This window comes from Coffea arabica, chromosome 8c, assembly GCF_036785885.1.
Source record: "Coffea arabica cultivar ET-39 chromosome 8c, Coffea Arabica ET-39 HiFi, whole genome shotgun sequence".
NCBI classification, from domain to species: Eukaryota; Viridiplantae; Streptophyta; class Magnoliopsida; order Gentianales; family Rubiaceae; genus Coffea; species Coffea arabica.
In genome coordinates, this window is record NC_092325.1 from 10489775 (window position 1) to 10514379 (window position 24605).

The window sequence follows — 24605 nt, forward strand, 5'->3', positions numbered from 1 at the left end:
TAAATTTATAACTAATGAAAATTTAACAATTTTCTTTGAACGAAGAAAGTTTTGCTTGGAATGCAGTGATTTTTCAATGAAATAGATAAGTTTTGCTTAAAAAGGGTTAACATAAAAAAAATTCCCCTGAAATTTTCTTTAACGTCACTTAGCATCTATTCTTTATCTTTAAGTTTTTCAGCTCCATTTGTTTGATATGGGAATTAAGTCTCAAGTGAGGCTTAATATATTCATTTTGATATTATGGAAAACTGCAAGGGAAGTTACTAATATTATTCCTAAAAAAATGTTATATGTTTTACTGTAATTTAACAAAACTTTTAAATCAAGTATCATTTTGTGTTGTAAAATTAAAGTTGCATATTTCATAAGAAACTTAATAAACTTTTTGTGTTCTCTTAAGTTTTGCCACAAAATTAGTAAAATATTTCAATAAACATACTAATTTTGCTAAATATGTGGTTAGATTTCTTAATGAAATCATAAGTTCACTTGAAATAGAAGTGAGTTTTGTGTAAAAAAAAAATGGTAAGTTACGCTTGAAAATTAGTAAGGTTCGTTAATAATGCAGTAAGTTTAGTACTAAAAAATTGTAAAATTAGTTAGAAACATACTAAAAATTTTGCTAAAAATGGAGTAAAGTTTGTTAATTAAGTCATAAGTTTTGCTTGAAGAAATTAGTAAGTTATGTATAAAAATAGTAAGTTTTGCTTGAAAGTTAGTAAGGTTTGATGATGATGTCGTAAGTTTTACCAAAAAAGTAGAAAGATTAGTCAAATGAAGTCATAAGTTTTGCTTTAAAATAGTAAGTTTTGTAACAAGGATATTTTTATCACTAGTTGAATTCTTGCCTTGGTTTGCAAAGATGCCTTATATTTGGTAATTGTGGAACTTGGAATGGATTCAATAAAAGTTTCAAAAATAATAATTTCAAGGTCTGCAGGGAACATGGTTGAATTGATTCCTGTTTCTTGTAAAGCATAAAAAAAATGAAAGAACATATTAAGTATGTATCACTCTTGTGCTTTATTGCTTCTTTAGGACAAAACGAAAGCCCTCACTTAGGGCTGTCAACGGGTCGGGTCCGGGCCGGAATTCATTATTCCGGACCCGGACCCGAATTACTATGCCGGATCCGGATCCGACCCGTTTACCCGACGGGTCTTTTATTCTATGTTCCGGATCCGGATCCGGGTCTACCCGAACAAATTTACCAAAATTTATAATTTCTAATAAAAATGAGAAAAAAATATATTTGTAAACTAATTTCTAACTAATGCAAAGAAAAAACCAAATAAGAAAAGAAATCAAATTAACTTTATTAAAATACATCACCCTAATCAAATTATATTGATAAATATATATTTTTTAAATTATTAATTCATTTATATCCGGATCCGGGTCTAATACGGGTCGGAATACTATATTCCGTATCCGACCCGTTTTTTTGTTTGACAAAACGGATCCGGATCCGGATCCGGGAAACGGAATTAAATCCCTACCCATACCCACATTAATTTCACGGATCCGATCGGGATCCGGGTCTAGACCCGACCCGTTGACAGGCCTACCCTCACTAGCTTTTATTTCATTAAAGGGCTAAAACAGTTTTCGCTTATAGTACATCATTTTCTTGCCACCTCTATTTGTGCAAAAGATGGAAAATATCTGTTTAAAATTCAAAAAGACTCTTATATTACGTATTATTAACAAATATTTTGAAATTTATAACAAATTTTCATAATTTGTATTCAGATAAAGATGTAACCTGTGAGTTATGCAAAAAATAACAAAGCCTTATATCATACTTTTTTCAAATAATGAACATAATATCAACAATTTGATAAAATGAATATCTTGTAGCAAAAGATACAACTCAGTTTTTGTATCATACAAGCATAACCTAATGTTAGAAAGAATTAATTTTTTTTTTTTGAAATTCTAGTAAGGGAGAAGTGGAAAGGGAGGAAGGAGGATTGAAATTCAGGACTTCTAATTCCTAGAGTCTCAACCTTAACTACTAGATTAAGATCTCTTTGGTTAGAAATACAAATTAAGCCCAATATTAATGCAACCTAACATATAAAAGTCATGGTAGACAGTCGTATTTTTAATTTTATAACTTTCAAGCATGTTTGTACTATTCATGGATAACTTTTTAAGCGTAACATTGTAAAACTTGTATGCTTCAACTGAATCTTGTACTTTACATTTTGAAGAGTAATTTCTGTACATAAAACGGTTTGTATTATTCTCATACCTTATCTTAGTAATGGTTTTTTTTTTTTCAGAAAATCTTTTGGAAGTTTTCTTTCCGCAATGAATCATGAAAAGTTGATTGAGTTATAATTCATGACATTGTCTTGGTTCAGAAACTTGAAATGAGAAACAAAAAAGAAAAATTAACAGGCCGTGAAAAGAAAATGAGAAGTGAAATAGGGACACTAATTTTGGTTTGTTGGGTGGTGGGCCAAGGGGTGAAGGTAGTTTTGAGTTAGGGTGCGGATATCATTTATGAATATTATATCTGTTCATCAAAGCTCATTAGAAACTTTCTTGTTCATCACTTGGAAAAAATGTTGGGGGCCTTCCCATTTTTCGTTTTTCAAACATCAACAGAAACATAGGTTTGTGATTTTCAAAACAAAGGGGATTATGACACTACCTAAAATTCTTTTCTATTTCAGAAAAGGATGATAGGTAGTATCATAATTCCTTTAGTTCTGAAAAGCACAATCACAAATGTGAATTTGATTTTTTATCCTCCGACACCGTAACAGTTGAGATCTTTTTTTCTTTTTTTTTTTTCAAGCATAAACTTGAGATCTTAAAGAAGCACGCAAATGTCTTATAAAATCAAAATTCCAAAAGTTTAGGATAATAATACAATGATAATGTTAGAATACTCCAGAATTCCACTATACTATCTTTTTCGTATCGATTGACCCACTAAATTTTTAAAACTAATTAATTGAACCATTCCGTCTAGATAGTGGTTAAAAAATATGAAACTTTCGGAATTAATGGGGAACTTTCGTCACTTTGTTAATGAAAAATAGTATGGCGGATTAAATGGGAGTTTAGTAAAATTAAGTGAATCTTGATACAATTTGTTGAAAAACTTCTTGGAAACTAAAGAAGAATGGAATAAAGAAATGCCGTAGAAAATGTTTAACACAACTACTGCTGACATTCTCAAATCTTTTGAGCTAGTATCAGAGATTCAGAGATACTTTAGTCAGATGACCATAAGATCAAACGTTCGGCTATCAAGTCCTTCATTTTTTCCTTTCCCATTGTAAGGCTGAAGTCTCCCATTCAAAGGAAAAAAAAAACTGTAACTTAAGCTTTCTTTAGTTGACATGATGTATCGTTATAAAATAGTAACCCAAAATTTCAGTAGCTAAAAATAGCCATGCAATCACACACACAAGGCATGTAAAAAATCTTCAGTTCTTCGTTTATTCCCTGTTTGGATTGCCATTTTCTGCCAGAAAATTGCGTCATTTTCCGTGATCACATTTTCCTATTACCTTTTTCCCTCACATACATCAAATCGCTACAATAATTTTTTCATGAAAAATGACGGAAAATACAATCCAAACGGGAGTTTTGCAAGATGGCGCAGTAGCTATTCCTTCATGCGGTTGAAGTGCCTACAATCAATTGGAAGTTGCTGAAAAGTGATAAAACCTTCCTAATATAATTTCCAGGATTTTGCATTTTAGCTTCAGTCGAAGCCTAGGCATCTTCTTTCAAAATAAGTCATCGTTTGGCTTTTTCTTTATAAGCTTCCATCCTTTTGCTTTAGTTTGCTCTCTTTTTTAAAGATTGACAACATATGTCATCAAAAAGGACCCTAACACCGAAGCGAACCAGGACCTTGCCATGTGCCACTCCGACAACCAATGGATGATATCCACATTCTTAGGTCCACCACGTTGACTAATTGTTCTACCATCCAACCAGGAAAGTCACGGCCGATTTCACTCCGCTTTCTTATCAATAACGGTACTGCTCCTACTTTCTCCTCTATATGATACTCCATCTTCCTAGCTAAAAGCCTTGCACATACTGCATTGTTTTAATTTTGATTCAAATTATCATCTTCCTCGCCCGTGTTCTCTTTTTCATCAAACTTGGATTTGACAGGGTAGGTTCACGATAAACAGGTACTTTTCCCATATTCATCAGATCAGCTATTGCCAGAGTAAGTGCTGAGATTTGTTTACTTTTCTTGAAGTTCCAGGCTTTTTTTTTTCCTTTTTTATAAACATAGCCTCACCATATAAGGGGATTTCTGCAGATTCAACGGATCAACTGTTGCCGGAGTATTCATTCTCTCCAAAGTGAGAGCTGAATTTCTTTTTCTTTTTTTTTTAATACACATTTTATGGTTGAAATATAAATGGCTTCCATGTGTTTATGACATTCATTCTACTAGCATACTTTTATATGTTGGCGACTAGCTTCCAGGGCTTAGGGTAAAACACTCAAAATTGTACAGTGCAAATGTGCAATATGCATCCCATGTTCAAAGCTCTATTACAAGACAACCCTGAAAGGTCATACAGTTATTTTTTCATTCTACTTTATTATGCCATTGCGTGGAAAAATTCTAATCTATAGGTCCACCACATTCAATAATTGTACTGCTACAAGGCTAGGAAACTCATGACCAATTTAACAGATCTACTTTCTTTTCAACAACAATACTACTCCTTTCTCCTCAATAATAGATCGTCTCCATTGCCAAAAAGCCTTGCATATACGAACAGTTTCTACATTTTTTCTTAAACTTTACTTTTGAGTAATTAAGTAGCCTCACGATATACTAGCAATTTTCCCAAACTCAACAGATCAGCTACTCCCAGTGGTTTCTTTCTTTCTTTTATTTTACTCTCAAGTAAGTGCTTAATTTTTTTTTCCCTCAAACTTAAAGGAATTTTAAGGTTGTGTTTGGATTGCATTTTTCGTCATTTTTTATGGAAAAATTACTGTAGCGATTTGATATATGTGAGGGAAAAAGGTGATAGGGAAATGTGATCACGGAAACGACAATATTTTCCGACGGAAACAAGCAATCCAAGCAAGGCCATTTTTCTATTTCTTTTTCGATGTAGCCTCGCCATTATAAAGGGAATTTCTGCAAATTCAACAGATCAGCTTTTGGCAGAGTGTTTATTCTCTCCAAAGTAAGTGCTGAATTTCTTTTTTTTATTATTATTATGCACATTTTTGGTTGAAAATGTTAGAATACCTCAAAATTTCACTGTACTATCTTTTTCGTATCGATTGATCCACTAAAATGAAGTAGGAACCTAGAACCAAAGTGAAGTAGGACCTTGCTAGGAAGTCATGGTTTTGCTCTGTCGATAAAAAATTTTGCACCGCATACTAGTTGAGCCAAAACTGATGGGGACTCGAAGCCAAGTAAAATTGCTATTTTATAAAAGGATCATAATTGTATAATTACCCTTGTAAATTTGAAAATCAAATACACAATAATGTAAAGTCAAATTTTTACTATGTCACCTTTTTTGTTTTATACTTTCTCCCTTCTCTGCACGCTTTTTGTTACTGTCTTACCTTGTAACATTTAAAATTTGAAAAATCTGCCTGAATGTCTATCACAACTAAAAGAGGATGGTACTGGTTAGTAAAAAAAGTAAAAATCAAATCGCAAGTAACTTATCAGTTATGACTTTCAATTCTTTAGTTGGCCTGATTTAAAATTGTAAATCATCGTGGCACATTAACAAAAAATTACACAAATTACAGTAGTTAAAACACACACACACACACAAAAAGGCATATACTACACTTTTTCGTCCATCATTTATTTACTTTTGCAAGAGACCCCACGGACAGCAAAGTCTTTCTAATAGTTTCCACGAATTTGCATTTTAGCTTCATTTGCGGACAGGGCACCTTCGTCTTTCAAAATCAAGTCGTTGTCTCGCTTCTTCTTTTTAATTTCCATCCTTTTGCTTTCTGGTGTTCTTTCCTTCTTGACAACTAATACTTCATTTTCCTATAGTTTCTTTCTTCTGAGGATCCACTATCGTGGATCATGAGTGAAAAAGGAACATAATATCACTATAAGCAGAAGAGTACAAAAGAGAGAGAGAGAGAACGAGACCCTATAAAATAATTCCAAGGTCCAAATGTATCTAAAACTAAAAACACTTGAGATCTTTTTTTTTTTTTTTGGAAGCATAACACTCCAGATTTTAAAGAAGCACACAAATGTCTTATAAAATCAAAATTCCTAAAGTTTAGGATAGTGATACAATGATAATGTTAGAATACTTCAGACTTTTGCTATATTATCTTTTTCGAATGAATTGACCTACTTCCCCATCCTCGCCCCGCCCCACTTCCCCTGCGAGTGCCCCCAGGGGCTAATAAAAATTTGTTATATAATTTTATTATGGTTAAATTTTAGCAAATAATCAAGTACTAAAATATCAATACATTACCAAATTATTATTCATTGTAATTTCATAATTGAAACTTATAAAAACAATCAAACAAAAGTTATTTGAATACAATCCAACATAATGAAATAAATACAACTAAAGTAGTTAAGTTTTCACTTTTGACACAAATACAATCACTAATTCATTATTGTGCTTATACTTTTTTTTAGAAAAAAATGTTATTGTATTAAGTGTAATTAGGAATTTAGTATAAATGTATTAGTAAATTTAGTATAACCAATTAATAATTTGTATTAGTACATATATATAATTATTAGTATAATTAATAATATCAATTATATTACATATACTAATATACATTATATAATACATATAACTAATAATATCATTATCATAACTGTGTAACTAATTAAATTATATATTATATATAATCGTATATTTATTTATTTATTTATTTTATATATTTAATTTTTTAAAGCGGGTGACGGAGCAGGGGGGAAAATATTCCCCCCGTCCCATTAGCCTCCCGCGGCACAGCCACCCGCCCCCATTGCCATCCTTACATATATAAATATAAACAATCTTCCTCTTGCAAGATGGTGCAATGGCTGCTCCTTTATCCGTTCGAAGAACCCACAGTCAATTAAATATCCCTGAAGAGTGAAGACTCCACTGACTAAAAAAGTCTTCATGATAATTTCCTCATTTTTGCATTTTAGGCAGCTTCTTTTGTCGGTAAGGCAGCTTCGTCTTTCATAATCAAATCGCTGTTTGGCCTTTTTCTTTAAATTTCCATCCTATTGCTTTAGTTTTTTTCTTCCTTTTTGGACGATTATGGCTTCATTTTCCCACCGATTTCTTTCTTCTGATTAGTGATTACGATATACATTTTCTAGCATTTCATCCTTAACTTTTTCACACGATTTTGACAATTCTTCTGTAGTAACAGGATCAAGATGACAAACCCTTACAAAAGAATTAAAGAATATGATGGTTTTAGTTGTTGTAGGATTCAAGTAGCTCGAGTAATTGACATCCAAGTTATGACTAGCAACAAATTTCACCGGTAAATTTTAAATATTTAACTAAGGTAACTGTTTTGATATAAAAAGGCAATAACAGCAAAAGCCAATAAAAGAATTCCTTTTATTTTTTTTTAGTTGGGATTGCATGGATAGAATATTACTTAGAAAAACTTTTGTATAATTCATTGTAGCATGTTTTGTAGTATAATGTATTTAAGATAAATAAGTAATTGTAAAACATGTTTAAGAGCAATTAAAAAAATAAATATTCTTTTAGAGTCATCACAATGATACGTAACACAACTGTCCCACAAATTAGACAATCATTGCATGAGTAAATCAGTAAAGGACAGATTCACATGTGAATATTGTCTGGAAGTCTGCAAGTTTAGCCCCACACCTTTTATATTAACAGATCTGAACGCGGTTTGATTTGTTGACCAATAGTATTGAATCGCACATTATTAAAGTTCATCATATTACGAACCGATGACCAACTCTAATTTCTTCCTTTTCTGTACAAGGTCAAGGAGCCTCTCTTCCTTTCCTGATATTCTCAAGTTAAAGAAAAGGACTGAAAATGGCAGAAACAGTTCTGTCTTTTGTGTTAGATCAGCTCTCAATTTTTCTGCGTGAAGAGGGCAGATTATTGGGAGGGCTTCGCCAAGAGGTTCAACACATCAGGGATGAGTTGGGGCACATGAGAGCCTTCCTGGGAGCGGCAGAAGCAAAAGAAGAAGGTGCTGATCCCAGGCTCCAAGAATGGATCAAGCAAGTACGAGAAGCCGCTTATGACACTGAAGATGTTCTTGATGAATTCGTAGCTCGCTTTGCTCACCATCACGCAACAGGGTTCTATGGCTCTATTAGGAAAAATTTCAACTCCATAAAGACTTTGCGAGCTCGTCGCAAGGTTGCTCAGCAAATACAAAGCATCAAGGCCAGAGTAAAGAATATATCTGAAGGGCATCAGAGATACCAATCAGAATTCGGCCGTACTACCCAAGCGGGCGAGTCTCTTGCTGCTGTTAACAACACAACATGGCGCTATAGCAGGGATGATGCACTTCTCGTGGAAGAAGCTGAACTAGTTGGCATTGACCACCCCAAACAACAGCTAATTTCTCAACTACTCGAAGGAGATGATTCCAAACTCAAAGTCGTTTCTGTGGTTGGCATGGGAGGACTCGGTAAAACTACCTTAGTCAAAAAAGTCCACGAAGATTTAGGTATTAGAAGGCATTTCCCAGTTCGTGCCTTTGTAACTGTCTCTCAACCATGCAACTTCCAGGAGCTCCTGAAAGACTTGACTCGGCAGTTACACAATGATTTGAAGAAACCAGTTCCAGAATCGATCGAGACAATGACTGCAATTCAGCTGAAACAATGTGTTAAAGATTTTCTTCAACAAGCCGGAAGGTATGCAATTGTGTTTGATGATGTATGGGATGTGGAATTCTGGAATGCGATTAGATTTGCACTGCCCGAAAATGGCTATGGCAATCGCGTCATGCTAACAACACGAAAAGCCGATGTAGCCTCTGCATCTTGCAACAAATCTCAAGATTATGTCTACAAAATGGTGCCCCTGTCTTTCGAGGATTCATGGACCCTATTTTGCAACAAGATCTTCAAAGGAAATGGTTGTCCTGCCCATCTAACAGATGTTGCAAAAGGTATATTGGGGAAATGTCAGGGATTGCCCCTTGCGGTTCTTGCAATCAGTGGGCTTTTGGCTTTGAAAGACTTGAATATTTCAGAGGAATGGGAGATGGTTCGACGCAGCCTAGCAGGTGAATTAGAAGGCTCTGGTATGCTGGACAGGGTCAAAAAGATACTTTCTCTCAGTTACAATGATCTGCCCTGCCATCTTAAGACCTGTTTGTTGTATTTAAGCATTTACCCAGAGGATTTTGAAATAGGTTGTTATAGACTTGTTCAATTATGGTCAGCTGAAAGATTTGTAGGAAAGAGAGAAGGATTGACAATGAAAGATGTAGGCTACAATTACCTCAGAGAACTTGTCAATAGGAGTCTAATTCAAGTGACTGAAAGTTTTTACGAGGGAATCCCCTATGCTTGTCGAATCCATGATCTAGTGCGAGAAGTTGTCCTTTCCAAGGCAAGGGAACAAAATATGATCACAATTACTACTGGACAATACACAAGTTGGTTATCTGAGAAGGTACGCCGTTTGGTAGTCCATAGTAGCAGCAACAACACCGAGCAGCACCAAGAAAGCCAATGTTATAGCTTTAACCACCTTCGATCCTTTATTACGATTGAATCCATGAATCCACTAATATCCAGAACCTTGTTATCAGAAGTTTTAAAGAGTGGCAGATTGTTAAAGGTTTTGGATTTGAGTGATGAAAAGACATTGGAGGAAATCCCAAATGAGATTTTCAACTTGTATCATCTCAGGCATCTGATCCTATCTAGGACAGGAGTCAAAGCAGTCCCGAAATTCATAGGAAAGCTTCGAAATTTGGAGTATTTGGGTTTGGGCGAAACTCAAGTCAGGGAATTACCCATGGAAATCCTGAAGCTACAAAAGCTTGAGCATCTTATGGTATACCAAAAAGTTGATGTTTCTGATGACAGTTTTGGATTACATGGGTTTAAAGCTCCATCAAAATTGGGAGGGCTTCTTGCCTTACAAACATTAGATACCATAGATGCCAGTAGCGGATCCGTAACAGTTAAAGAGATAGGGAAATTGACTCAATTAAGGGAATTAAGGATTTCAAATCTGAGAAGAGAAGATGGAAAGGTGCTCTGCTCCTCCCTTGCCACCCTCACTAGACTTTGGGAATTAAACATTGCTTCAATTAGAGATGAAGGTGGTGATTATGAGGTAATGGATCTGAATCATCATTCTCGTTCATCTCAAATGCCTTCAACAACATTTCTCCAATCTCTTCGTATGCTAGTATTGTGTGGCCGCTTAGAAAAGATGCCACAATGGATAGCTCATCTTCAAAGCTTGGTAAGAATAGATTTGGATTGGAGTGGCTTAAGGGATGAAGAGGATCCGCTTGAACCCCTCCACCATTTGCCAAATTTGGTTAGGATTAATTTTTGTGGATCTTACCAAGGAGAGGGGCTGTTTTTCAAGGCTGGAGGATTCCCGAAGTTAAAGGATTTGTACCTAGCGAAATTAGAGAAGTTGAAATGGCTGAAAGTGGAGGAGGGTGCATTACCCAGTCTCCACGAACTCACTCTGCATACACTTCCATTGCTAGAGGAGTTACCTTTGGGAATTCAACACTTGAGCCAACTTCGAAAGCTGTATTTGTCTGGGTTGAGTTCTCAACTGATGGAGAAGCTAGAGAATCTAAATGAAGAGACTGAAGATTATAGAAAAATTGCACACATTTCTGAAGTTGTCATTGTATTGTGGACAGATGAGGAGGGATGGAGACTGCACCGGCTGTGGGGGAAGAAGATGTAAATATTTCCTTCCTATTTCTTTATCTTATTGTATAAATATTGTGTTGCATAATCTTGTTTGTATACGGTATTGCATAATTTTTTCTTTAATTGATTTAGCAAATAATTTAGAGGGTGCAGGTTAGAAGTGCCTTAGCATCTTGCACACAATTTCAAAATTAAAACATGAAGCCTATGTTTATACGCTGGTATGACTTAGAAATTGATTTCTCTAGTAGCTAATAATATAGTAATTTTTGGACAAATAATGGTTGTATCAGTCCTTTATGCTCATCCATCTGTCCTTTTGGACAAATTAATATCCAAATGAGACTTTTAGTGTCCTTTAAACACAAATACTTCTCAACAAATACCATGGCGTTATATAACAAACTTACGTGTTGGAAGTGGAAGAGTCCTTGAACAACATAGAGAAATAGGAAAGCTCAGGTCTTGTAATTATGGCCTCGGATTAATAATATTGAAGTTTCAGGAAAGAATTGAGAGTACTCTAGAAACATAAAGGCTCGTCCGAGTGGTCCGAGTGGTAAGCGACTCGGATTCGCTTAAGCAGGTCTCGTGTTCGATTCCTAGTGTATGCAGACACCTCTGTTGGGAGACTCTCCTACCATAGCCAGGTGCGCGACCCGGATCGGGTCCGGATTAGTCGGGGCAAAGCCTCGGATACCGGGCGGGCAACCAAAAAAAATAAATAAAGGCTCAAACCTTGTGCGGCTATTCTTTGCTTAGCCCTAAATCAATTCATTCAATAGATGCAATTCGTGCCAGTGATTGTTGGTGCAACTGATGGACAAGAAATCTATGATCTAATAGAGCTCAAATTACTTCAATTACTGAATGCCTCTTTAAACTTTCATGCAGGATTTGATGAAAAGCCATAAAATAGTCTTTTTCCACGCTGCAAAAGACATACACCTAAAGGAAAAGATTACAAGACGTGACAAAGCGTATCAGATGATGCTAATAGGAGATTTAGATGTACAGTCTGCCCCTCCCCGCAGACTATGCACAAGGCTACCACATAAATCTCAGTATCACCAAGTAGAAAACAACTGATTGCTGGTATCAATTACCAAAAGTAAGCTAAATGTTGACGTGCCTTTTGAAGAAGCATCTGTGTGAGTGTGCGCAGAACTCCAGAGACAAAGTGTCTGAGATTTATATTTCACAAGCCATGTAATGATGCCTACAACTATCAAAATTACGTATTTATATCATATCTAACCAAATTCCTTGCATCCTATGCATCATAGGATGCATTTCCCTGCAAATTCCTAGAAAGTTCTATGCAAACATAGGATGCTTTTCCATGCAAAACTTTCCGAGAAAAATTCTATGCAAACAACTCAAAGGGAAGAAGGTCAACCCACTACCAGGAAGGATTCACACGATTCAGATATTGCCGCATCATGGGTCTGATTTATGTGTCTCTATCCTTCAAGTTGACTAAACCAATCTGTAATTGTTCTTGTGAGGACTCTAGTGTCGTTCAAAGAAATTGTCTTAAGACCTTGAGCAACGGCATCTACAGGCGAGTATATATCTCCCACTTGCCATCTAGGTTCCTGATCGCCCAACAAAACAAATTTCAGCATAAATGGAGAATAAAAAGAAGACATTTAGTAAGAGAACAATCGTTGACCATGCCATTGTTTTGATTACCGTGCTACTTTCCAATTTTTTATCAAAAGTAACTTAAAGATCATGCTAAGTAATACATACACAATTGGCACAAGATACAAGGCGCAGCACAACATGTCAGCCTAAATTCCCAGAAAGCAAAGGACTAAAGATTATGATACAAAAGGAGCACAAAGTTACTGCAGCATACCTGTATGCAAGGTGTAATATGAGTTCCATTCAATGTTATTTTCTGTAGTTTTCCACCAATAGATTCCACTCGAGGCTTCAGTGTCTCTTCAAGGAGATCAGTCTGATCAATTGCATCAACATTGAACTTGACCTGAAAAAAGAATCAGATAGACTTAAAAGTGAACATTGAAGTTGGAGCAATTCAATCAATTCTGGTACTTGAATAACATGCTCAAACCAGTAATGTATGCTGAACATTGTATGACTTCTGGAAACAGTCAAGATTCTCAGAGGGTGTTGGCCTGAACTCCGAAATTCCTTCAGCAAGCTGAAGTAACATCCATTTGAGGCAGTTTGAGGATTAGAGAATGACCAGAAGACAGAAAGAGCGACAAAGCCATTTTGCCATTTGACAGAAAAATGATGGAGATATAGACATGTTCAGCCACAAAGGTGGCAGGATTTGTTTTCCAGGTTGGATAGACATCATCATGTAAGTGGGGTGTCACCTGATTAAAAACAGCCGGCAACTGATCAACAAACTTGTTGACTGACACTGCCACTTCTGGATCGTAATCTGGAATCATGGTTCCAGCAGTATCAAGTAGTACTTTCCATGCATCTGCTGTATATTAGTATCAATGACAAAAGAAGGCATTAGAATCAGAAAGATGACAATTTGATTCAACCTCATCAGCCATATGTCTTCAATCAAATGAAGCATTGTATCATACCTATGAAAAAAATCCCAATTTGATTTTAAAACCTGTACCAGGATATTTTCATTACTACTTGAAGGCTTGCCTTGGTTTACAGAGATACCTTATATTTGGTAATTGTGAAACTTGGGGAGGATTTAATAAAAGTTTCAAAAATAATAATTTCAAGGTCTTGAATTGATTTCTGTTTCTTATAAATCATAAAAAATGAAAGGACAAGTTAATTATATGTCACTACTGTGCTCTATTGCTTCTTCATGAATAATAAAGTACACGAAACATAACCTGCCATTATTTGCAAGTAAATATCTCTGTATTCCCTAAGACCCTAAAAATAATATTCTACTCCCTTGACACAAAATATAAGACCGATGTTTTAGATGATCTAAAGCCTGACATAAAAACACTTCATGCATTAAGTTTCTCTTCTTGATAAAGCCCAGTTTTCAAGCATCATTCTGCATCGCATTGTTATAAAAGCTTTATGCACCATTAGCTTGATCAAGGATTAAATGAATACACTACTTGCTTCAGTGTCCATCATGCTCATATCTTCAGGAATAAATGAGAAACAACATTATGTGGGTTATGTGAAGGAAGGACTTAGGAGGACTCGTAGATTACAGCCTAGCATGTGCAGACTCCCCAGTTCCCCCACCTCCCCTCCCACCCCCCCCCCACCCACAACAATCAGGGAGAGGGGGGGTTGGGGGAAGCCTCTATGGTTCAGGAAAATAATGTTTAGGCCACACAAGGAATTAACTGTTAGTAAACATTTGCAAATTTAAGAAAAAGAAACCATATGCAAAAGTACAAATTCATTATAGTTAATGATTCATTTTCTTTTTCTAATTTCTAATTATTAAGTTTTGTACAAACCGAAAAAATTATTTTTGTTATTACTGCTACACTTGCTATCTACAATGAAAATGCACGTATTAACATTTGAAAGTTGCAATGAAGTACACTCTCTGCAAAATGTCAAATAACGTCTCCTTTTTTTTAGTGTAAGTGGGAGGGCTTGAACCTGGGATTAGGCCTGTCAATCGGCCCTAATGAGCCGGGCTTTGATGTGTTCAAGCTCAGCTCATTTAATTTGAGACATTTTCGGGCTTCGGGCTATGAGCTTCGGGTTCGTAAATGTGAAGCTCATACTCAACTCACATAATATTCGGGTTGTGAGCCTTAATCGGGCTTAGCCCAAGCTCACTTATTACTCCTGAATTTTCTTAATATAATTAGTATAACTATTAAGTTGTAAAACTAATTTAACATTTACAAGACTATAATATTAAAACTAAACATGAACAAATAATAGTTCTTAAAAAGTATATAAACCAAAATTTTTTCAACAATATTTATATGTAATCCGTTTAAAATGCATGAAAAATAGTAATAAAACATGCAATCATAAGCCAATACATCTTTAAAAGTTGAAACTTTTTTTTATAATCTTGTGATTTAAATCCAAATATGCTTGATGATTTTTGTGTTTGTAGACCAAAAAAAAAAATCAACCAATAATATGCCAATACAAAAAGTTACTCAACCAATAAGAAAAATTAGAGATTTAGTTATGCATTACTAATATTGGCTCTCAAGAAAGCTCATGAAAGAGTCTTTAGATGTGTTTTTGTGTTTTGTAATTGTAATTTATATATATATTTAGTATTTAGCAAAAATATATTTGGATATATAATTATACATAATATCAAAATATAAATATTATATATATGTGTAATTAAAGGGCCGGGCCTATATCGGGTATGAGCCTAATAAGGCCCAAGCTCGGCTCACATTTAATTCGGGCCTAATTTTTAGGCTCAAGCTCAGACCGGCTCACTAAATGATCGGGCTCATCGGGCTTTCTGTCGGGCCGAACGAGCCGAGCTCGGGCTGGCCCAGCCCCATTGACAGTCCTACCTGGGATCTCTCACTTACTCCCCCCCCCCCCCCCAAAAAAAAATCAAATAATGTCTCATTTTCTGTTTAATGCAGATATTGTTGAGGCCTCTTTCAAAGCATTAAAATGGAATCAGGACCAAGAGCACTTGTATGCCTGGGTAATCTTGCGTATGTTTCAAGGCCTCAGAAAACAACATTTGCAAGAAGATTTTCTTTTAGCATATGTATAAGGAAATCAAGGGTAGAGACACTTCAGCAAACTATAGTTCCAAATAATTGGTCTTCAGGAACCCAAAGAGTTGCACAGGACAGGGAATTAGTATAAGATTAAATCAAACTGGTGGTACCTATTCAAATTTTGTCCAATACGGTAGATGTACTCATCCTCCATTACATTAACAGAAGGTTTGTTTTCCGAATAGAAGAGAAAATGAAAAAGGTAAATAAACATTGGCAAGAATGTCACAACAGTCACACGAACTACTCAATTAAGTGCAGATAGAAAACTACCCAACCATGTTGAGTGCAGATCGTCAATCTGTGGATAATAAAGTTGGAACCTACAACTAGAAGCTTTGATTTGGCTACAAATTCAGGATATCCACACATTAGTAGCTCCACAAGTATTTGTGTCGACACAAATTGTAGGATACAATTTCTACAGCATGCCTTGCTAGTTTCTGAAAAGCCTAAGACCTACCCCTCATTCTTGAGCTATCTATGACCATCAATAGAGTTCTTCTATATAAACCACCTCATAGGTAACCAGTTTTCCACTCTGTTGTTTAACACCCTTATACAGAACTTAACCCTAAAAAGTTAGACTAACTCAAAGAAAATAGTTCTACACTATCACTGCAATTTACAATAGATAAATAAAACAGAACAGGAAACATTCCCTACCACCCCATCCCTTTTTGCACTCCACCAATACTCATCAGTCTACAACACAAATTCCTCCACCTAACCCAAACTACAAGTTAGATCATGGGAAGGTGAGAGCAAAAATGACCTTCAAGAGTCCAAACAAAGCCACACTGTTTCTCATCAAAGCTAATGTCAATGGTGATTGGATCATGGGAAGGTGAGAGCAAAAATGACCTTCAAGAGTCCAAACAAAGCCACACTGTTTCTCATCAAAGCTAATGTCAATGGTGATTATATTAACAACAGAGGGATTGATTTGGCAATTTCTCAGTAGCCCGCTTTTGTAAAGAGCATACAATTAATCCTGGGATTCAAAAGATTTCTATTAGACTAACACAGCATTGATGTATGAGTAGCTAAAGCAACATAACTAATGATGTTTAATTTTAAAGAAGTATCAAGAAAATTAAGAAACCTTTCACTGTGATCAACCTGAGGCATTTCGAGTGAATGAATATACTGGAGACGCTTCCATAATTGGAAATATTTGACTGACAAGAGGTCCTAACTGCATCATAGCATAATACAACTTCAAAAATGAGGAATGTTACAAAAGCAATATTAGTTCTTTGAGAGGCAGGAGACAAAATTTGACACGGATTCTAAAGCAAGGGCTGAGAAACTGGAGCCCTACCAGTTGAACGAGTATAGTAACAACTCATCATATAAGCATATTTACAATCAACTCCGCCTTGGTATATAAGATTTAAAATGAAATTAAGGTTCAAAAACATATGACAAAATTGATCCACCAAATCTCAAGGTATAATATTTATGCAATATCAAAATATAAATTAAACAAACTAGATAAATGTTTAGATCCAAATTTCCATATAATCCTCAATGTTGATTGGCTCCAGTTAAACCATCACCAAGATCATGGATATGTTAACTATAATGTTGTTTACGTCGATTCCCTTTTATACTGAACTAATTTGTATTCTTGAATGAATGGAAGACTGATATGACTTCACCCTTTGGATGACTACTAATTGGTGAACAGTTCAGTATAAGGACAAAATTACAACAATCACAAATGAACAAAAGTGCATTAGTTGCTGTAGAAGCCATCAGCAAGCAGAAGCATAGATGCTAATACTCAAAGCAGAAAAATCTAGAAATGAAGTGCAAAGTCAGTAATATGTACAGACATACCATTTCCACAAATATATGCAATCTACTATGGACACTCTTTTAATTTATAAACTGCATATTACACTTTCTACTTCACATTTTTTTCCCTTTATTTTCTGAGCTGCTACCTTCAGTTACCATTTGTCCTGTTTCACTTATAAGATTACCCATTTTCTTGCTCCCTCTAACGTCACCAATTATTTCCTTTCCAAAAAAAAAAATCTTCACTTTACATCAACTTCATGGCATAGCTGAAGCAATATAAGTTACTCTCAACCCACCCATTATGTGAGCATATACTATCTGAAATATTATAAAAAAATTTCTTTGTTAATTGACAGTCATAGTATGACATTGATGTGATGGCACCTTTACATTCCTTTATGCATTAGCTTTTTCATGTTTGTTTTAACATTTTACATCTTATACATATTCCAATGTAAAGGGAATAGCATGACAATTAAGGAGATTTTGAGGATGATAGGCATGTGATCCGACACAATGGGTCATGTATACATCTTTCGACAACTAAGATGTTACTATCCATAGGATTATTGAAGGATTAGTAGAATTGCACTTGAAAAAGGTAATAAACTCATGCCATGGCATGATAATGAAAAGCAATCTTAGTAGCTAAAGAGCCCTTCATCCACCAAGTATGCTCTCAGAAATGGCAGCAGCTGGATAAACGTCAAATATCTACAGGACATGACTTTTACTTCACTGGTGGGGGAGGGCTTAGAGTGCAACGCTTCACCAGCATCTACACTCACAAATCGTAGAGTTCCCTGTTCATGAACTCAGACAAACTACATCAGTCAGTTGCATCGCTATCATAGATCCTCAATAGAAACCACGATTCTTTTAAATTTACCCTATATATTGGTTTGAAGATTCAGAGAGGCAATGAAAGAATAGGCTGTTTGGCTGGTGAAATTTGAGCAGAAATTAGATTTAAGAAGTAGAGGTTAATTAGAGATTAGGAGAGGTAAAGGGCAAAAGAAAGGAAGGAAGGAAAGATGACTACTAAGACTTCACAGGTAAGAGACTAAGAGGGGTTTCGTTCTGAAACTTTCTTGATTCAAACTCACCCTCATTTACAAAAACTAATGCAAGCTATTCAAAAAGTCTAACACAGCAACCTAAAAGCTTTCTCTTGTAAAACAAAAGCAGCCATTCAAGAGTAGAGTCTGTGGCAATTGTTGTCCACTACAATAGTAGCTATGTAGGATGACCATTGAACTCCCAACCATGGGTGTTCTTTGAAAGTCCACCCATGCCTACCCATTGGACTTCCAAGTATGCTTTACCCTTGGACTTCCACTACTAGTTTCAAGTACAGTATCATTATCAGGCAGCCAACTACTTACCAACAAAAGTTGCAGCAACAAGCTCAACAGTTGCACACTGAAAATTGGCAAATGAACCACAATCTGAATCTTAAATCAATTCCAGAGCTAAAAGATTGTGAAACTGAAGTTTTTTTTCCTTCGATTTATTGATGTCTTTCATGTCCTGCGTCACACTAGCTAAACCGTGGCTACAATTATTTGATCCACCCTAGAGCACCATTACCTGCTTGGCATAGTATGCAGCAGCTCTTATGTCACATGGTCAGAACTAAGAGGGAAACAAAATGCCCTATATACAAATCGAAATGGATGATTTTACAAACTAATCTTATTATCCATAGTAAAAATGATATATATGAAAGAATACCCAAATCTAAGCAAATTTGTCAGATACCACTGAAATGAATCAATTTGCAGGATTCAACTAGGGTGCAGGTGCAACACCAACTTCTACACTCACGAGTTGCTGCCATCCTGTGCATGAACTCATAGAGACTATTTCAGCAAGTGGCATAACACAGATGCATCCTGACTCACTAAACATTGTTTTGAACTACTCAATCTACCCATAGAAGTCCATTCCCAGCTTCACATATTACATAACAGCTCTTTAGTCATTATGAGCCAGCCAGGAAATCCCCAAAGGTTTTTGGGCTCTTGAAGGGTGGCCTCCAAGAGTTCATGGCCACAACTGTATAAGAAAAGGAAATCCCCCTCCATGTTCCTTGGAAGCCAGTAAAAGCCAGAACTAGGAACATGAAAGAAACTAAAGCATAAACTGCAAATTTTTCCTTCCCCAGGAGCATTGCATGAATAGCCCAAGTTATGGCAGTTAGAGATGAAGGGGGCAAAAAGGGCAATTTTCTTTCTTCTTTTTTTGTATGAAGGAATAAGGGTAAGTACTGTAAATACTTAAAGGGCAAAAAACCGCGATGGTCCTCAAACTTTCAATTTTGCGCATTTTTAGTCCTTCAACTAATAAGCGCGTAAATATAGTCCTCCAATTAATAAAAATGTGCAGTTGTGGTCCTTCCGTCCCATTTGACCGTTAAGACGGACAGAAAACACATCATGGACTGCTCACATGATATTTATTGAGAGTAATCTCGTCAGTACAGTACAAAGAGCAAGAAAGCCCCTCAAAAACTTCAAACGTCGGATGCACTTTGAACTTCTTCTTCACCAGCCTCTGCAAAACCCTAGATACTCCTTCGGTCAAGAGATTGCAGCAGGGAAGAAGATCGGTGAGGTGTTGATGTCTGCCCAGAGGAACGATGGAGTGGAAAATTAGGAGGAGGGGCATCTACTTCAACCCCCTGTTTTAGGAGGGGCATCTATGAGCCCTACAGAGTTCCCTTCCTGCTCAATTTTCACGGCCACGGCTACCCTGTCTCCGGCGAGCTCTACTCCGTCTCCCCAAGGGCATTGGCCCGCATGGACGACTTGGAGGGCGTCATTCGCGGTCACTACGAGAGTCTGCCTATCAGGGTCGTCCTCATCCAGGAGGAGTGCCACGATCATGAACCCCTTCCTATAGTGGCTGAGGCCTACTACGCACACTCAACCTACGTGGAGGCACTCTGGAAGAGGAACGGGGAGAAGGGATACCAATGCTACTCCGAGAAAGAGGCCAAAGGATACGTCAAGTGCAAAGACAGGCCCCAGCATCTCTCTTTCATGGACCAAATTCAACTTTTTCTGTCTTCTCCTTCCCCTCCTCCTTCTGATTTACATCCAATTGCTGCTGCTGCTACTACTGCCTCCAAATAACTCTAGTAGAGTCTCCGTCCCCACCACTAGGTAGGCTTATCTTATGGACGGTGAGGGACGGTAATGTTTCTTCATCCTGATTTGTAATTCCACCAACCTTTTGCGTGCAGCTCTGTTTTGTTTGTCGCCCATTCTGGGGCTGGGCTTTTTCTTTCTTTCTTTTTTCTGGTATTTCCTCTTTATAGCTAGTTCGGGAGTTGCGATTCCAATTGAATCGAAAAGAAAGGAAGAGAGAGGTGGATTTTCTTACGTTTGGACTTTCAAGTGATAGTCAGAAAAGAAAAGATACAAACGGATTTTGAAGGATGCCAGGTGTTGCTACAGTGCAAATTTTTTTCCGACCAAAAACGCTGATGGAAGCTTACAAAACTTTTTTAAATTGTCCATTTTATTCTAACAAAACTGTTGAATGGAAAGTCCCTCTGTTTTGCTGACGAGATTAACCCAGTAAATGTCATGTGAGCAGTCCATGATGTGTTTTCCGTCCGTCTTAATGGTCAAATGGGATGGAAGGACTACAACTGCACATTTTTATTAATTGGAGGACTATATTTACGCGCTTATTAGTTGGAGGACTAAAAATGCGCAAAGTTGAAAGTTTGAGGACCATCGCGGTTTTTTGCCCATACTTAAATAAAGAAAGACCTTTAGCATTGAAATAAATAAAAAAATAGCAAACATCCAATTTAATAAAGATTAATTGCTCAACTTCAACAGCAAAAAAATGTTAAAAGCCACCATTTTTTATTTTTGGATAGTCAGGATAACAGCTAAGCCCCTTAAATTAGCATTGGAACAGAATTACCTGCTCAAAGTATGGTACTGCCTCCGACGCTGGCCTGTTGTTGTATGATATTATTGCATTTGCCTTCATTGAGAGACAAGTATAACCTTCATTAAGTCAAAAAGTACTAAACACTGAACTACAGTGCATTTTCACACATTAAAGCTGCAAAAGCATAACTTTTTAGTTATATTTTTCTTATCTTAATTAAGTTCAATTTTGGTTAAGCACTTATGAAACTTTGGAAGAAAGAAGGAACCTTGGGTATCTTCTCACAAAAATAACTTCCAGTAAGCACTTGTAGAAGTGCACCATTGCTGCAATTATAGTTAAACCAAATAATGTCAAAGATAGTTTCGTGATAAGAATGAAATAAAAGTTAGATAAATTAGATAGCATTTTAGGCATGGTTATCTATAACGCAGTCTCATCAGAATGAAACTTAGGAGTACTAGCGAGATCTTTAACCTTGAAGTTTTCTTCATCACCCTCACCATTTCAAATTAAACGTTCCCAGCATTTTGTTAATTCAATCAGTCACAAGTTCCTCCAATCTATCCAAGCTTAACTCGATCATCTTATGTTCAAAAAACAATTCATTGGACAACTATCCCATGTTCAGCTCCAAAACAGCTTTACTGAACCTCTACTATGATAAAATGAATGTTGCTATGAAGGTTAGCAGCTCCAATACACATTGATGTAAAGATTCCTCAAGAAAAAAAGAGGACATGCCTAACATCCTCGGGACAAAGTATATCATTGAACATACAAACTAACATTAGACAACACAATTAAGGCTTTATGAAGTTTAATTTGTGATCATTAATGCTCAATTAACCTCCACTCACCTATGGCCTACCGAGTAAAGTGGAAGATCAACAATATCATCAGGTGAAAGGCCATATTCTGGCAATTCAGACCCCAAAATCAAATCAAAGCCAGCATGAAACCTCTCATAAATCTCCCTAGTTACTTTTTCATGATCAAATGTCACGTTATATGGCACCGAGATAATGAAATAGCCTTCATTTGCCAGTTGCTCCAGCAAATAGCTGCCACCACAACAAAAACAACTAATCAAACAAAACAGATCATAAGACTCTATTAGCATTTTAGTTTACAGTAGAAAAAATTGAATTAACAACCCTCTGTTCTGTAGTAAACATCACCAGCGCAATGTCATCACAGTTTGAATTTCAATCAAGCAGACCTTGTTTTTCCAGCGCAATGTTTCCTCCTTCTTTTCCCGAGTTAAAAAAAAATTACTTCAACCAGAGGAAAAAATCTTCCAATAAAAAAAAAATTAACGCTACAAGCAAATTTATTTTAGTTTCTGTGTTTCAAGAATTAACTCAAGGATTAATCTTATATAGTGTGTTAAAACTGTAGTTGGACAAGCAAGTAGCCACATATATTAATCCAGAAATTAAATTAAAATGTTCCACCCCAGAAATCTAACAGCACTTCATCAAAATAGCAAAAAAAAAAAAAAGAAAGAAAGAAAGACTTGAAAATTATCAACTCTAATAGTCAAGTTTGAAACAGAGATATTAACGACAGGCGAATATTGATTGACCTGTAAGTAACTTCAGGGACAGCTCCAACAAAAGCACCTCCCAAGAATTTAATAATGGCTTTGGGTTTTTTCCCTCTTGGAGGAGGAATGACCAAACAAGACTCAAGCCTGTTGTAAATTCTACCATTATGATTCACAAAAGAAGTGTTCTTGAAGCTATTGGGTTTAACCATTTTCATTTGGGTCCTGCAAATTGTCATTTTTGAGGGTCTTGCGCAATTCTCAGTAGGGAAAACCCCTCTGGAGAGATAATTGATGGAGAGATAATTGAGAAAAGGGCTTTCTTTAAATTTGTTGATTCTTGGAAAGTTGTTGAGAATAGAAGTGGTGCTAGCCACGGCGGCCATGGCCGGCCTTCTTCACTCGGAGGTTCTAGTTGGGTGTTGGGAGGGGAAATTTGGAGCTAAAAATGTGAAGCGCGGGAGGCAGTACGTGGCATTCTAATTGCGCCTCCTTTGTGTCAGCTACATTTCCGATTTAGATTTGGAGTCTCCGTATTAGTGGATTTTGTGCATTTGTTTGGTGATAATCGAGTAATTGTCTAATTTCTCCTCTTTTTTTTTTTGGCCTTACGTGCAATTTGTGCCTTTGAGTTTTTTTTTTTTGGGTCAAAAATCATTTGTATTGTGTCAGTGTAGTAATCATTTATGTATGCATGTACAATTAAGAGACTACTGACTGTAAAATTTGGATGGGTCTCTATTTTAAGGTGCACACGAACTATACTTCACATTTAAGATTGGGTAAATTATCTTTTTATTTTCATGTGATTTGATACTTTACCATATAATCTCCCTATGGTTTAATAATCTATATATAACCTCTTCATGGTTTGAGTTAAAATATCACTGTTAATTTTTTTCGTTAAAACTAATGGTTAATAGTAAAAAGTCAAAATCAAACTAATAAATTGACAAATTTATACTTTTATTACTTCTTTTTTCCCTCCAAACGTAAAAAAGAAGAAATTGAAGCAAAAACTACATAAATAAGAACTGGAAAATACCATTAAAATTTTGATTTAAAAACCTATAATGATATTTGTAGTAAAAAAAACTGGTATTTTTGTTTCTTATTTATTTGTTTTATATCTCACTTCCATCTTTTTTGTTTCTTATTTATTTATTTCCCTTCCATTTGTTTTGTAATTGGAGAAAGTTAATATTTTGTATTTTAAATTATAGGTTTTCAAAATAATCTCTTCTCTTCCCAAAAGAGAGAGAGAGAGAGAGAGAAGAAAAAGAAAAAAAGTACTGATAAGGTGAATTTGTCAATTTATTAATTTGACTTTGACTTTTTACTATTAACTGTTAGTTTTAACAGAAAACTAATAGTGACACTTTAACCCAAACCATAAGAGACTTATATATAGGTTTTAAATTATAGGGGCTTATGTGGTAAAGCCCAAACCATAGAGGGTGAAAGGTAATGAACCCTTTAAGATTTGGTTTAGTAATGGTAAATCTTGTCAAACAGTTACTAACATGATAGAGTTTTTTTTTTTTTTTGGGTCAAAAGTCATTCGTATTGTACCATTGTAATAATCATTTATATAAACATGTACACTCATTTTAAGGCACATAAAAAACTATATGCTTCGCACATAGGATTTTGGTTTAGTTGAATGGTAAATTTTGTCAAACAATTGCTAACATGATTTTCCTATTTCTTTACATAAAAAGAAAACTACACTTACAAAAAC

At 35.7% G+C, this 24605-nt stretch overlaps 2 protein-coding genes across 6 annotated transcripts; one reads left to right on the plus strand and one right to left on the minus strand.

Moving 5' to 3' along the window:
• Positions 1-4013: 4013 nt before the first annotated feature.
• Positions 4014-12192, plus strand: LOC113706700 (disease resistance protein RPM1-like). 3 transcript variants are annotated; one of them, XM_072063541.1, is made up of 4 exons: positions 4014-4210; positions 4307-5195; positions 7993-10918; positions 11783-12192. In XM_072063541.1, exons 3-4 carry the CDS (start codon positions 8049-8051, stop codon positions 11787-11789), a joined length of 2877 nt encoding a protein of 958 aa, XP_071919642.1. In that variant the 5' UTR covers positions 4014-4210; positions 4307-5195; positions 7993-8048; the 3' UTR covers positions 11790-12192. The 3 variants fall into 3 exon arrangements, with proteins under 3 accessions (XP_071919642.1, XP_027084450.2, XP_071919640.1); XM_027228649.2 differs by having other exon boundaries at positions 4307-4349; XM_072063539.1 differs by lacking the exons at positions 4014-4210; positions 4307-5195 and having other exon boundaries at positions 6820-10918.
• LOC140003863 (uncharacterized) lies at positions 12061-23386 on the minus strand. 3 transcript variants are annotated; one of them, XM_027228642.2, is made up of 9 exons: positions 22904-23386; positions 22176-22379; positions 21584-21641; positions 21346-21408; positions 16717-16792; positions 13243-13355; positions 12972-13061; positions 12753-12884; positions 12061-12486 (listed from the first exon to the last, which is right to left on the minus strand). In XM_027228642.2, exons 1-9 carry the CDS (start codon positions 23248-23250, stop codon positions 12352-12354), a joined length of 1218 nt encoding a protein of 405 aa, XP_027084443.2. In that variant the 5' UTR covers positions 23251-23386; the 3' UTR covers positions 12061-12351. The 3 variants fall into 3 exon arrangements, with proteins under 3 accessions (XP_027084443.2, XP_027084441.2, XP_027084445.2); XM_027228640.2 differs by having other exon boundaries at positions 13243-13358; positions 22904-23385; XM_027228644.2 differs by lacking the exon at positions 22176-22379 and having other exon boundaries at positions 13243-13358; positions 22904-23385.
• Positions 23387-24605: the final 1219 nt, after the last annotated feature.

Bases quoted from the DNA above. Each gene is read 5' to 3' on its own strand.
- LOC113706700 (XM_072063541.1), top strand. From the start codon at position 8,049: ATGGCAGAAACAGTTCTGTCTTTTGTGTTAGATCAGCTCTCAATTTTT.
- LOC140003863 (XM_027228640.2), bottom strand. From the start codon at position 23,250: ATGGCCGCCGTGGCTAGCACCACTTCTATTCTCAACAACTTTCCAAGA. The intron at 16,793-21,345 runs GTAATTCTGTTC...GCTATGATGCAG, and splicing joins CAGTACCATACTTTGAGCAG to TTAGGACCTCTTGTCAGTCA. The intron at 13,062-13,242 runs GTGACACCCCAC...ATGTTACTTCAG, and splicing joins TGCCGGCTGTTTTTAATCAG to CTTGCTGAAGGAATTTCGGA.